The sequence below is a fragment of the Orussus abietinus genome, unplaced genomic scaffold (genome assembly GCF_000612105.2).
Source record: "Orussus abietinus isolate OABI.00-Male unplaced genomic scaffold, Oabi_2.0 scaffold70, whole genome shotgun sequence".
Taxonomy (NCBI): Eukaryota; Metazoa; Arthropoda; class Insecta; order Hymenoptera; family Orussidae; genus Orussus; species Orussus abietinus.
In genome coordinates, this window is record NW_019394280.1 from 209529 (window position 1) to 225011 (window position 15483).

The following is a 15483-nucleotide window of genomic DNA, read 5'->3' on the forward strand; positions in this document are numbered from 1 at the left end:
TACTCATTGCGCGCTGGAGGGGCTTATCAGCATTGAGCATTGCTTAGCTGGCACTGTAACACACTTTACCTGACTTCGGTGAGTTTAGTGCTCGCTTAGACATCCACCTGTTATGTGCGTACCTGTACGCAAATTATCTCGTGAAAACCCCGCTGAATAAGACGTACTCTTCGTACACTAGACAACCGGCGTTAACGTACCGTGAGCACAAGTGCGTACGACATGTGTTCTTTGTTATGTTAATTTGAGACTCGCTCTCTCATCCCCGGAATCGGCGCTGTTAATCGAGAGAAGCCTGTAAGGGTAATTAGAAGTTTAACGAAGAGAAATTAAGCGGTAGAGTGTCACGTTATTACGGCTTGTGATAACTTATTTTGGGAATTGAAGGATTTCCTGGATCTGTTAGGTTGATGTATAAGTAATGGCGTTTTTTTACACGTTACGTTACGTGTTAAAAATGCCATTACTTATGCATCAGCCCAATAGAATTAGCTGTTCTTGTGGACGTAAAGTCCTGATAAACTGCGCTGGTTTATACGTGATTGTACTTGATTGGCACTCGATACGATTGAATCGCCGATTTGGTGGATAAGAAAGAATCGGTCAGTTCTGTGAACTTCGGGATACAACTTGGATATGTTGGTAGATCTATAATGGCACCATCTTGACGTGAACTTAGCGAATTGAAGACTTGATGCAACGCCGATGAAGTATAGTGGATATTTGTAATTCATTATTATGGTAAGTACCGATAAAGATGTCTTAATGGGGAAAAAATATGAAAGGATTGGGTCCTTTTCACTCGATCGAAAATATTAACTTGTACCAAATTTGTATGATATTGTTTTTTGCCGCGAATGGGTACTCTTCCTTCTTAAATTAAGACAATTAGTTTTCTGCTTCACTTAGATGAGCAACGATCTACGGGTTTATAGCTGACGCTTTTTCGTTTTACCAATTGACCGGAAATGGCACCTTATACGGAGCAAGAACGAAGACGTAATTCTATGGAAAAATATTAAAATAAAATAGAATAGGCCAGGGTATTAAAAACAAATATATATATGAAATAAGCGCACACCTATATCCGATGTTCTTTCGAAAGATATCCAAGTGCACCTGTACAGGTACACGCTGCGACAAGTAATCTTAGCCAATAACGAGGATATTGATACCATATCAGTGATCAGCCCATTTCATTGTTTAACCGTGTCTGTTATTCTTTCGCTGTAAGGCCGTGAATTTAGTCGCAAGTCTGAAGAATAATAGACACGGACACAACAATGGCCTCGGTATTACGCATTCGCGTTGCAATAATCAAATTATAACGAGTGCTAAGTACACGTCTTAATGATTCCCCAGTAATAAGTGTAACACGCCTTCTAATATATCTTTTGCCTTCTAAACTATTTCAAATCGGATGATATTATTTCTATATTTTTAAAGTAAAGCTCTTTAAACTATTAAATCGACGCATATATTAATATTTTGGGAACTTAGCGGGACAAATTTTTGTATAAGAATAAAACAATTTAATTATGGACAACATTTATTTATGTAACTATGAAATAGGGCTTGAAATATCAAATAAATATAATTATACGAATTTAAGTAGTCTAACAATTATTAGTATCATCAAATTTATTAGTTTCATCCCTGGGAAGATCATTTTCATTTCCTTGGGTCTGCATGCTTCAGATACTATTTGTATATTTAAAGGGTATATCAATTTCATAACAACAGGATGAATAGACGATGCTTTAGTCTTTTTTCTGACTTTAATAGTATGATTAGGATGTCTAAAGTCAAAAGATTATTTTTAGAATATTTAGTAAGTCATCTGTAAAACGGTACACATTTTAAAAATACGCAATTTATTGCGCTCAAATTTTTATTACAATCAACAGGACGCTAAGAGTATAAAAAAATGTAAAGCCACCATATACAAAGACGCAAAACTTTAGGTGGGTTAATAAAATCAATTCCGTTAATTAATTTCGGGCCGTATCACCAAAACTCTTCGGTACAATTTTATTAAATATTCATGAATCAGGAGACCTTTCCACGTACTACGATATCGACTCCATACCTTGACGTGTAAAATATCTACGATAAGCAAGTTATTGCAATTGAATACTTTTAGAACACGATCTGTGCAATTGAACGGGTAGAAAAATACTAACGACCACTTTTAAAATAACAAAGTAGTGATTTGTTTTGGTCGAACGATTAACAGTATAAGCAAGCGGTCTATTGTTATTATATTTTACGAACAGCTTGTTTGAGTTACCAGCTCCATTTTCAAAAGGTTAACAGTAAATATTTTAATTGCTCCTTTTATTACTTTTGTTCCGGTAGAGTCGCAAAGTGTGACAGATTCATCGAATGGTTCAATTCTGCATCGTACCAATCGCGTCTCCCGATTAGCACGCCGCTTATTTGTCGAGCCAAGTTTATGCGACGTTGCACGTTGCGGATCGAGTCTGCCTTGAGAGAGAAAAACATTCTGCTATCGGTACGTGTCGTATGTAACTACCTCGAAAAACGTCACCAGCAAACAACACCTTTTATAGAATACAACCATGAAAATAAAAATATCGCTTACGGTTATTTAAAAGATATTACTTAGCACAATGGGGAATGAATCGGCTTTCCAAGTTGTTCAAAATTGAATTAAAAAGAATGCCTGGACTAACCGATAAACCCCACTTTTCTATTTGGTCAAATAGACCCTACGTATCGGTATGACATTGTAAATTAGAGAACGAAAATTTAAAATTATTACCACGAGAGGAATAGTACATAACTTGTACCGTTAGAAATATTTCTAAAATTCATACGCTTTTAGTACACAAGTTTGTTAAAAGCAAATCAGAGTACAGTTATTATACATTTCTGAATGGATTAATCATTTTATAATATCGTGTTATACTTTTGCGAAATTATATGGGAGAATCAATGCCTTTGAGTATCAAGCTTATAATACATGTTATTAATGTGTAACCTGTGGGCATAAAATATATAATTAAAAGGTTATAAAAGTACAATATTTTTTTAACGGTGTGAACATAATGTACCATAATTTACTGTCATAATTGAGGAAAGGATGATAATGATGGTAATGAATATAACGGTAATAATGATGATACCTAAATCATTGTAAACGATATTAATACATTGACGATGATGACAATCGTTATAACAGTAATAGTAATGATAAGATCATCTTGAATGACGTTATTTAATTTACATTACGTACATTTCTATAAATTATGTGCGTATGTCGCACGTCACTCTTATACGGCATATCGGACATACGAGGAAACATCTCGATGAAACATCATATCAAACATACCGCACACTTCCTACACGAGATTCTTTCTAGAGGAAAAACCTGTGCTACCTACGAAGTAGCCTTCATACGGTGTGTGGACACCGAAGTTAAATACACCTTGCGAAATATTTGAGGAAGTGCAGAGCAGCCGTGCGTAGCAATAGCCGGAGATCCTTCCCACATTCTTGCATTCTCGGGATATAAAGTTGGAAGAATTTGCTGGAGGTACTTTTACGTGTAAACGTTACAGAGCAGAGACCCCTTATTGTTCAGCGTACACGCAGAAAAAGAAAATTGTTCAATGAACTAAATCGTTCGATCGATTGCATTTGGTTGATTGCAGAAAACGTTCTGGTTGAGCGAACCGAATTTTAGTTCACTTGGCCAAACTCAGTCGCTTCGAATAATTAAAGAGTTTCGGTTAAATCGTTTTGTTAATTGTAAGAAATGTTTTAGCCAACGAATCAAATGTTTTGGCTAAGTGTATCGAATTACTTGAATATTTGGCGAAATCTACAACGATATTTAATGAATCGAGTATAAGTTACCGATCAAGGAATTTTTACATATCAACTAAATGTTTGGTTGGCCATATAATAACCGTAATCTTTGGTTGAATAGGTAACTCTTTTATTGACTCAACCAAATGTTTTTCAGCGTGTAGGATGACATCAGTGACTTTTGAAATTTAAGGTGAAAATCTCTTTCTAGACGTAGCGCGAGTTAGAGCGGAGACAACGTGAGTGAATAACCAGAACGCGACGGTAAAAGAAATCCCTCGGTAATTTTTTTTTTATTATTATTATTTAACGTCGCATTAACCGCTCTGGTTATTAGCGACGCACCGTTGGCTTAAATAAATCGTGTAGGTGAGTAAATAGTGATGGTTAGGTTTTACAATTCGCGTAAGAGGCTAATGGCTATTAGGAACATTAATGTTTTGTTAACTTCTTGTGGGTCACCGAGAGTCTTGGTAATTAAGTTTTGTAATCTGAAGCTTTCTCTTGCTGGTTAATATTTTTTACATTCAGAGGTAATGTGTTGTACCGTTATTTGGCTGTTACACAATGCATTGGATTTGTTTTTAGAATTAGATGGTTATGAGTGAGCTTTGAATGACCAATTATTGCTCTTGTTAATGCAACTTGATGAAGACGAGGCAGGTCATTCCAAGTTGGATGGTGTATATTTTGTTTGAGGATTGGATAATTAAGGTTTGGTAATTAAGTTTTGTAATCTGAAATTTTCTCTTGCTGGTTAATATTTTTTACATTCAGAGGTAATGTGTTGTACCGTTATTTGGCTGTTACATTCATCACAATGCATTGGATTTGTTTATAGAATTAGATGGTTATGAGTGAGCTTTTAATGACCAATTATTGCTCTTGTTAATGCAACTTGATGAAGACGAGGCAGGTAATTCCAAGTTGGATGGTGTATATTTTGTTTGAGGATTGGATGGGTCTTACCATGATACACAGTGATTTGCATTTGTCTTTCCACTTTTTAGATGTTACTTTCCGGAAGTAGCTTTTCGCGTCATTTAGAGATAATGGTTGGTTGTTTCCAAATTTTTTAATGAGGGTTGCAAATCTTGCGAGTTTGTCTGCCATTTCGTTTCCTGCAATGTTTTTATGTCAAGGGATCCAATTTGCGATTGCTGTCTTACCTCTACGACAGATTTGGGTGTAGATTTCTTGTATGCTTTGAACAGTTTCATCTTCAGAGTCACTTTTAATGATAGCTTGGAGGGCCCTCGGGAATTTGTCCCGGTAATAAATGATTGCCTTGACTCGATGTGCAGAGCAAGAGATTCAATTTGGTAGTCTAATCTAGTAAAACGGGAATACTCATTAGGTGTCTGATTAATAATACATTGTTACAAATGTTAAAAAAAATTCATATACTTTTGGTACACAAAGTTGTAGTAAAATTACAAATTTGATGTCTCAGACGTGAATTAGTATAAAACTGTTAAAATTTTTACGATAAAAAATGTTTAAAATAAATCTACAATTTTATAATATCCAGTTGTAATTTTGTAAAATTGTGTAGAAAAATTAACACATCTATATGCTATATTTATAACGTATGCTATAAATTCATATCATATTATTTGAGAATATGTTACAAAATTAGAATACCGTGTCGGCACAAAACATCCAACAGAAATGTTCTGAAATGTTTTCTAACGATATAAGGGTGGAATTACCGGTAGGAAATAGTTTTAATAACAACTCGGTTAAATCCCGTTGCACTTAGTATAGTAAAGACCGTAAAAGCGTAAAGTAACGTGTTAAGGTCTTGATTTAATCATCTTTGCACAACTCGATCGAGGACGAGGCGTATCTATCGTTGCTTGCCTCGTAAATAATTGTATGATCGGGAGAAATATTACCTAGTCTTGTAACATCCGTCATTATGGAGCGGAATTTCCTCCAGGAACACGGTCGTTCGATATTCTCGCGGAAGCAATATAAATATCTTCTGACATTAGCCCGTAGAGCTAGTAGAAGGCCGATTTTAAAAGCGCTCTTACCGCCACTCCAATTATTTCTCGAAGGAAGGTCATCGATACCGGGGCTTTGCTTGATTCTAATTTCTCCCTGAATACAGCTATTACATACCAAACAACCTTAAAACCTGTTTGATCGGTACTTTACAGGATAATCTCGATGACTTGACACTGTACTTTTACATCGCCTGTGGAATTGCAGCTGCCAGCTTGTTACTGCTTTTCATCCTCGTGGGCATTTTGTTTGTCAAGGTTAATGGACTTGTCGCTGATGGGTAAGTAGAGACCTGAAAAAAAAAAAAGAAATGTGAAAAATGGCAGTCCTTCGAAAAATTAGCGCATAGTCAACACTGAGCTCTATAAGTTTGATTTTACCGGGCCGAAAATGGAAACAAACAATAAGTACTATTTTTAGCTAACGAGACCAATTGCGCGCTTGCACTGATTTATTTTCTAGACGAGATTAATTACTTGCGAAAATCTAAATATTTCTTGTAAGCAAAATTTCTAGACTACTGCAGAAGTAATTTTGTAAAAACCATCAATGTTGCAACCCAAATAACGATTAATTATTATTAAGTGGAAATTATTCTGCAAAAAGGATTTCATGTAACAAAATTGGTCTCAAGTAATGATAATATTAATGAAAGTTATACCTGTTACTTTTTGGATAATATGTTCTACTCTACTCAAACAATTTAGTACTTAATATAACAAATTATTAATGGCAATTAAATATTAGCAGAAGTTGATCCAAGAATGAGTTTACCAGTAACTGTCAGTAATTTTCGAAAAATCATCGGACGTACTGTTCATTCTAATGCATGTCCTTTTTCAGGGCAGTTCCTGGGTCGTTGGCCGCCCAAATGCAGAAACAATATTGCCGCGCTTATTAATGTAATATTACTTAATTAAGAATTTAACATGCAGTGTTTACTTTTATATCTATACACGTAAAAATAGTTTATTCTTGTATACGAATAGTGTAGGACCACGTGTTTTCAAAATATTTTTTTACCAGATACACAAAACATTTTGTTTCCTTTTAATACAAGTATTTTTTTTTTAATATTATCAGTCGAATACATTATAAAGGTTTTAAAAATATTTAAAATCAAAATCACACGTTTTGCTCCCATAATGAATTAGCGGAACGAAGATATTACAAAAATTTCTCCTGTTTTTTGATACCAAATGAAGTGTCCGATAATAGTCGTGAAAAAAAAAAATGTATTTTTTATTACGTGTTCATAAATTAAAAAATATAATTTCTATATATGTTTATAAATTTTCGATACTAAATATGTCATTGAGATTTTCAACAAATATTTCGGATATCTTCGAATGAAATCTACAAGAAATCTTAAAAAATCTGTCGCTTGAGATATTTAGCAAAGATTACAAACAAACATTTAGAAATTATTCCATGCTACTAGGGTTATATTGAATGAATAATTCAGCAGTTACGATTTACCGTTACATTTCATTTTAAGCGAGTGTAATGGTATCTTTTGAGTACTAATTTCTTCTCTTACTCTTGTTTTTCGTGATCGAGATAAAAGATAAGGGTACTTACCTTCGATCGTGTCGTCATATCGTGACTCATCACATTAGTAATGTCGGCCGTCGGAAGATATCGTATCTTCACTGTATCCCGGAAGATCTTTCAGCTGCATTAGTCCTTTCGAGGATTTACGCGTCAGTTATGAATACGCCATGATTAATTGAAGTAATTTGTCAGTCGTGTAACTAGTAAAATATCCTGCTGAGGTAATATCATATAAAATAATATATAAGGTTGAATAAATTTAAGTCCACAATTGAGCTGAGTCGGTTCTATACACTAACTATACGCTGTTAAAAATATTCATAAAATTCCTACACTTTTAGTACATGAGGTTGCGGTAGACTTACAAATTTGACGCTTTAAACGTTAATTAGTATACGATCACTATAAATTTTTAAATAAATGTATCACATTAATACGTTCATGTTATAATTCCGTGAAATTATCCAGGAGATTTAATACTTATTTACGAAATGTATAACATGTTTTATACATTTATTTTAAAACAGGTCATAAAATTAGTATACCGTGCTTGAATCAAAGTTTTAACAGAAATGTTATAAAATTACGATATTTTTTTAACAGAATACATTCACTAACCGACACACTACCTAAGTTCCTTAAATAGTTATCCTAAGTTCTTCTTATTTCTCACTGTACTTCCAATGTTTGCTCGCTCATTGCACCCTATCAACTAAGCTCCTCTATATACAGCCGGAGCAATGTTGAAATGTCTCTAAAGTAAAAGCTTCCCCTTTATCTGTACTTGTAAGTAGTTAATTACTATTTCAGGGTTAACTCTAGACACCTAGGAATTTAGTTCACTGTTGCATCTGAAGAAAAAACCCAGGATAGGAATTAGCGTTTCATGGGTTACATTAAAATTATTGAAATGTGTAGATCCAACCAACTGAGGAGGCAGACGAACATGATGGCGGAATTTTGCTACACGAACCCCACCATCGTTCCTGGCGAAGAGCTTTCAAGGCGTGGATTTTCGATGTACAGTGGCTCGGAACGTATGAATGGAGATAATCCTGGAGCTAAAAAGGAGTATGGAGTGTATCAAGAGGCCCGATCGAAATTTTAATGAAATCTAGCCAATAGTTAGAAGTATGACTAAATAGGATCTGCAAGTGTCTTCACTTACGACGTCGCAAGTCAATATGGAATCACTAGTAATTCCGCAAATTCGGTACGTGGAGTAAGAACGACGAGATTCAAAGTCACAACGGAGCAATATATCATTTTGTAGTATTTGATCGTCTACCTTAAACGCTATAATTCATGGAACGACCTTTAAGCGTTTGTATATAAGTTTCTTCTCGCAGTACAATATCGTTGATGGATGTTAATTAGCAATTTATTTTAAGTATATATTATGTTTAAGAAATACTACATAGTGTACCTTACTAGTGTTATTTATAATTGGTATACTATCGAACTAAGAAACTATTAACGTATGAAAACATTAAAAGCATGCCTGATGGCAGGAAATAATAATTATATTTAAAAAAAAAATATGCAATCGTAGAAAGCGACATTATCGTGTTGTGGTAAGGAGAAATCTACAGCGTAGTTTCTGCCGCTACTGTAAGATGTCGCTAAGGACATAATCTGAGAATTCAAATCTGTTACAATTAACGTTATTTTCGAAAACAAAGAACAGGGAAAATAGAGATTTTCACGAATTTATTGACAATAGATAATGAGTAAACGGGTTTGGAGATTTAAAATTTAAGTTGTTGGCATTATATTTGAAATTCTTTAGTCATGGCTATTTAATTTAATTGTCATTGGAGACTGCTTAGCAATTTTTTGTAGATCTATACGGAGAACACGTCAAATTATTAGGAGAACGAATTGAACGAAAACTTCCTTTGCATTTGTTAATACATTAACCATTCCTCAGTGAATCAACCCAGTAACATATACCGATAATCACATATAAAATAATTTTGTTATACATTGTAATGTATGAACGATACTTATTGTACGTGAAACTTGAGTAAAATGTACTGCTAATATTTTTAAATATTACTACTAGAGTTTACGACTGTTATATGGGGATAGTTATAAGTTCATAGACGTGCCTGTACACTGAGCAAAAAAATCATTTTTCAGAAAAAAAAAAAGATTCTTGCGCCGAATAATTCTTTATTGGCTACTATCAACAAAATAAGATCAAATGAACTTAAAGCAAATTACAAACAATACTCAGTTTTCTTAAGATCAGCTTCATCAATTCAGTTTGTTTTATTATCGTTACATTTTTTGTGCACAATCGTATTAGAAAGAAATATATTCATTTCAAAGGATGAAAGACATTGAATTAATCTTATAACAAACTAGAATTTATTAGAATTATCAGCGTGTCTAATGTTTCTTCTCAAACCTCTGACAGTTACTGGTGAACTGGTTCTTGCATGAATTTCAAATAACAATTATTTGCCATTGATAATTTTTTCGTATCCAGCACTAGATTATTTGAGTCCAACACAACATTCTATACAATATGTTATATAATCATTAATATTCTCAATATCTGAGACCAATTTTGTACATGAAGTTCTTTTCGCAAAATCATCTCCACTTCATATTAACTTACCATCGTTTGGGTTGCAACACTCATAATTCTTACAAATCAACTTTACTGGAGCCAGAAAAGAAATTTCTTCAGCAAGAAATATCGAGATTACTACAAGTAATTAATTTTGTCTAGAAAGCAAATTTTTCGCTCAGTTTAAGCATACCTGACGCAAAATTAACAAACCATAACAAAATAATGTAATTGTTATAAGAACATGTCAAGCTCATACATAAAAATGTCAGTCTACATCAACTAAAAGTATAACAAGTAACATTACTGTGACAATGTATATGTATTTCTCTCTAGAAAAATCATTACTTCGTGTTGGGTTTGTACACTACTTAAGAGTGCGTCATTTGTCACTTGTTATCTCGTTCTAATCAAGTTTCCTCGAGAACTGTATTTGTGCACAATCAACCAAAGATGTCTACGTTATCATGAGGTCACCTCGTAAAATATAGTCGCAGCGTGTAATAATAAAGTGATATAAATCTAAATGAAGTAAATTCATTTTCTCCGAGTAGCATGGAAATGCCATCTTTTAACAGAATTGCACGTTCATTTGCGAAAATCCACCTTTCCTCGAGTAATCCTTTCCGTTTAATTTACTCTATCCAAATAATTTTCAAAATCACATCGTACATTTTTTAATTCATCATTTGTATCCTTCCTCTTTTTTGCCTACCTACTATTAATCGACGTAATATCTCTAGCATCAGTCCCCTCATTAAGAAATTCAGTAGAGTTTCGCGCCAAATACATACAGAATTGCATACAAGGAAGCCTTATAAGCGCAGTGTAGGTGCGAAATTATTAGTCATGTCTAGTCATTACATGCAAATTTAATCTGCAGCGTTAAATTAGACAAAATGTTTTTCCCTGAATTGCTTAATCGAAGTAATGCAAACTTTAACCAGGTCATCTAGAGCAAAGTCTTTCTCCGCGTTTTAAGGCCTTAGTCGTGGAACATCGTAAAAATGTTATATCAAACATGTATGTAACTAGACGTTTGATCGTCAACACTAGCGTCTTAGACACAAAATTTTGATGCCAAACCTTGATACAAAAATGCAGCCGGTCACATTTTTTAATCAAAGACACGTAAAAATTACATAATTCAGAACATTTATACGCAAAAGAGCAATAGTGAAGAGTAGAAGATAAAACAGTTATGAAGTAAACTATTAAAAACAAATACTAGATTGGTAAATGGAAAAGAAATCATATTTACAAGATAAAATTACGTATCCTCGTAATGACATAAGGTCTGTAAATTTTTACAGAAAAAATAAAGAAATTCCTATTTGTACTTAGAAATCATCAATTAGTCTATCGAAACACGATGAAACTAATTGAATGGCATAAATCTTGGTTAAATGCTTCACCACAGGTAGCAACATAGTCATAAAGCATCTAAGAGGAATTAAAAAATGTGACAAACATTTTTGGCGGAGTTCATTCATTTTTACCCTTACGGACCATGTATCGTCCGCACCGAACATTCTGAAACCTACCAAGCATCGTACAAATTTTACGCTCAACACGGTTACATAATTCATCCGCGCGATCTCGATTTATTTAATAGTACTCCTCATCGCGGTCAAATCTCCCCCTCGTTGGTCGACGGGGCGGGGCTTGGATCCGAAAACGCGTCTCTCTAGGTCGGCCAGGGAAAGTGGGGACGCTCGTCCGTAGGTTAATAGTCCGAACGGTGTCCGGCAGGGGCGCCACAGTCGGGAGGGCGCTCTCGCCAGGCAAGCAGCAGTCTGTGCGACCGTGTGAGGGCATACGTAGATATACCTGACAACCGGGAGCGCGTCGATACACGAGGACGCGGAAGAGTGTGGTAGCGCCCGGGATAGGCCGTAATTGGTATAAAATCATCGAGCAAACACATCGGACAAGACAGCCGGAGGGTTGTGGGCGGCGTTGCGTGCCGTATCCCTGGTTACCGGCCGACTCTCCTAAAGCACCCCGCGCTGCACCTTGATTGCGCACACAACGACCCCACCTCGCGACCAACCCATACCGCGAACACCGGATACACGCACACCGGATATACGGGCTACATAAGCACGCCCCTTTTCCGCGGTACATATCGCGACGAGGCGCACACGTATTCTCCCACGATCGACCCCGCCGAGCTAACTCCACCTTCTTCAGGTTTCCCGGTGGCTTAGGCGCCTCCTGCCGTGCCTAGACTTTATCGAGACTTTGACCAGACTTTGCTGAGACTTTGCCTAATTTCAGGGAAACACGCCTCGCGTTAGACCCTACCGACGGAGGCTCCTTAAGAAAGGATAACGGCGTGGCAATTAACGTTTATAAATAAATAAGTCGATACATACCTGAGTAAATACACAAGCTTTTAAACGTCGCATAATGGATCTGGCGTCTGCGTGCACAGGGACTTTTGACTTCTTGCTGGTAAAGGAGTTCAAAAATTGTTTAAACAGGGTTCCACATAAACGGTTCTATCGCGTCGTTATAAACAAGTGCATTTTCTCGGTGGCTTAAGCGCCTTCTATAGACTTTACCGAACTGACCAAACTTTGACTAAATTTCACGAAAATGCGCTTAGTGATAGAGCTCACCGATAGAAGCGAGATAAGAGCGGATAATGGTGCGCCAATTAAATTTATAAATAAATAAATCGGTACGTACCTGAATAAATGCAGGAATTTTTAAACTTGGCATAATGGACCTGATGTCCGAGTGCGGAGGACTTTCAGCTTCTCGGAAGCAACATTTCTAAATAAATAAATACATATAAAAATAAATAAATAATTTGGTCCGTATCTGAATAATTGCACGAGCTTTTAAACGTTGCGGTTCTTTAAGGGCATATTCACCTTTCGGCTTCTCGCTAGTAAGAAGATTCAAAAATCTTTTAAATAACGTTCCATATAAACATGTATATTCGTCGTTATGAACAAGTGCCAGCATTCTTTAAGGAAATTTGTTAAACAATCCAGATTATTTTCTGCGACCTGATGTATTCGAGCATTAGAAAACAAAACTTCATTGGCATATTCTTTTTCATAAATAATTCTTCATTCGTGTCCGGAATAGTTGGACATCGGTATAAATATGATATAGAGAATGTGTATTTCGTTTAAATGTACAGATTTTCGTTGTTATGTTCATAATTTAATTGTAATTTTCCGGACTCGATGAACTCGACGTAATCGTTTTGTAATCTTTCGTTCCCCCGTAAAAAACGACCGACAATGAGCCAAAGAGCCTGGCTTTATTCGCAGATATTTTTCCATCACTCGTAGGGTCGAGTGAACGTTTGATTAAATTTACACAAGCAAATCCATCGAATTCAGGGCAAACGAAAAAGCGTATGCCGATCAGGCGTGTACACTGCGTAATTTACAGTAAGTGTTTCTACAGGGCACGCAACCTGTCGAGTGTTTAGTTAAGCCGGAGCCCCTAAAATCCGCGATTGTTTTCTCAATCGCCTCGAATAGCGAACGGTTTCATGGCCTATACGTGGCGCCATTAAAGGGGCAATATNCATATATGTATCATTCTACGGGGAACCACAAGCATTACGCGTAATTCCTACAGGGGTTTGCTCACATAAGTGCATCGTAGTTCCAGTGTAAATTATGCTCCGAGTCTTTGTCAGGGGTTGGATGATCTCATCGTAAATCACATAATCCAGGAGAAAAATGTTGCCAATAAATATATGTATATAAACCGTCACTCGATCATCGCCACTGCATTATATTGCCTGTGCTGATCGCGTTTTTAATTAAAAGTTATACAATATGTAGACTTAAAGTGAAATCTATTGTTGAAGGCACTTTGAAAAAATCAGGCACCATGTAAAAGTAGCGATATCCCCTGATTCTGTATAAAATTGTGTTATACAGGTTAAGAAGTGAAATAAGTGTACATGCATTTTTTACGAACGCATTAGATCAATAGATCCCATGGCAAGTTAGTAAATACGTTATTGATTTTGCTTTATTTTAATTGCGTGCTTAAAGTTCAATAAGGTTCTTTTTTATACGTAGTCATTAAATTGGAAAATAATTTACAGTATCAACAGAACTTTATCGTAATGCCCCTTTTTCGGGTCTCTGGAGATAAACAAATTGCGAAAATAATCGCCATATTATGTGGAACGTGGAAAACGTTAAAACACGCAAGTAACGGCTGGCATCAACTTTTACGGTCCGAATTTTGCGGAGGGGAAAATTATGAACGCTGTATAAAATAATCTGCAAGGTTTCTCGCTCGCAAACGAACGAGGGCATATACTGTCAGCGGAATTCGTTAGCTGCCTTAACTAACACACAGCACTGCACTATGCGAATGTTTATGCACCGAATATATTGGGAATGTTTGCTTTGCCCTTTACCAAAGAAAGAAACGGCCCCCTTAATTGTAACTTTCACGATACATCTCAAGAGAAATGTCGCTTGTTGCATTTCACGATTATACCCCGACAAATGTAATCAATGTACCGCCTGTATTATACTAATAACATTTCGAGATACCGTTATTATCATCAATATCACTGTATCGAGGATTAATACAAGAATTTCACAACCTTTTAGGTATTTGTAATCTATCCGAGAAACGTTAGAGGTAATTATTAGATTTTCTTGGTAGTTTATATGCCAATCAAGAATCATAAGAAGGCAACGGATATCCCGGAGCAGTTTCGTGGACTTCGCATTAATTTAAAAATTCGACGCGCTTAATTCATTTCAAATATCTTCGTAAAAGCGTCTACGGCTGTTCGTTAGGCGCAGCATTTGTCCACGACTGTACGCAGTCTCATTATTTTCTCGGTCAGTCTCTTACACAATACTCCCGTACACGGGACGGCGTAGTTGGCTCACAGCCCGGGGACATATAAAACTTAAAGCCTTTCGAGGGTCTCATATTTTTACGAGCGGCCAGCGCGAAAAGAAACAAAATCCCGCGCCGCGACCATGGCAATCACCTGCAGTCCGCACTATAACAGGGACTCTACCCTTTGCTTAAAAAAACCACTCCCTTCAGGCTCGAAGACTTTTAACTTGACATCCAGAAAAGTACGATCGGTCGATTTGCCCAGGCGATATGCACAGGAAAAAATGTTCACGTTCGGCTCATTTCCCCCGACACCTTGTTCAAGCGACTTTAAGGTGATACGAACATTCTATATATCAAAATGTGAAAATATTTATGAAACTTTTCTCCGAACTGAGTGCACCGAATCATTTGAAACGTCAGAACGTAATTATAGGGACCCTAAAAAAGAAGGCGATGCTCGTGAAATTTCATTTTTCACACGTTTTTATTTATCCCAGACTGGTACCAAAATCACATTTTTTTTTCTCAAAAATGAAATTTTACGACCATCGCGTTCTTTCTCAGGGCCCACATAATCACGCGCTGAAGCTTCAAATGATTCCGCGCACCCAGTTTAGAGAAAAGTTATAAATATTTTGACGTTTTATATATCTAGAATG

The 15483-nt window shown here is 35.9% G+C and overlaps 1 protein-coding gene across 1 annotated transcript; it reads left to right on the forward strand.

Annotated features, from left to right (window-relative positions):
• The first annotated feature begins 58 nt into the window (after positions 1-58).
• On the forward strand, positions 59-10503 carry LOC105698368. The gene is made up of 4 exons (XM_012422559.2): positions 59-211; positions 647-741; positions 6000-6124; positions 8317-10503. Exons 2-4 carry the CDS (start codon positions 739-741, stop codon positions 8504-8506), a joined length of 318 nt encoding a protein of 105 aa, XP_012277982.1. The 5' UTR covers positions 59-211; positions 647-738; the 3' UTR covers positions 8507-10503.
• The last annotated feature ends 4980 nt before the right edge of the window (positions 10504-15483 follow it).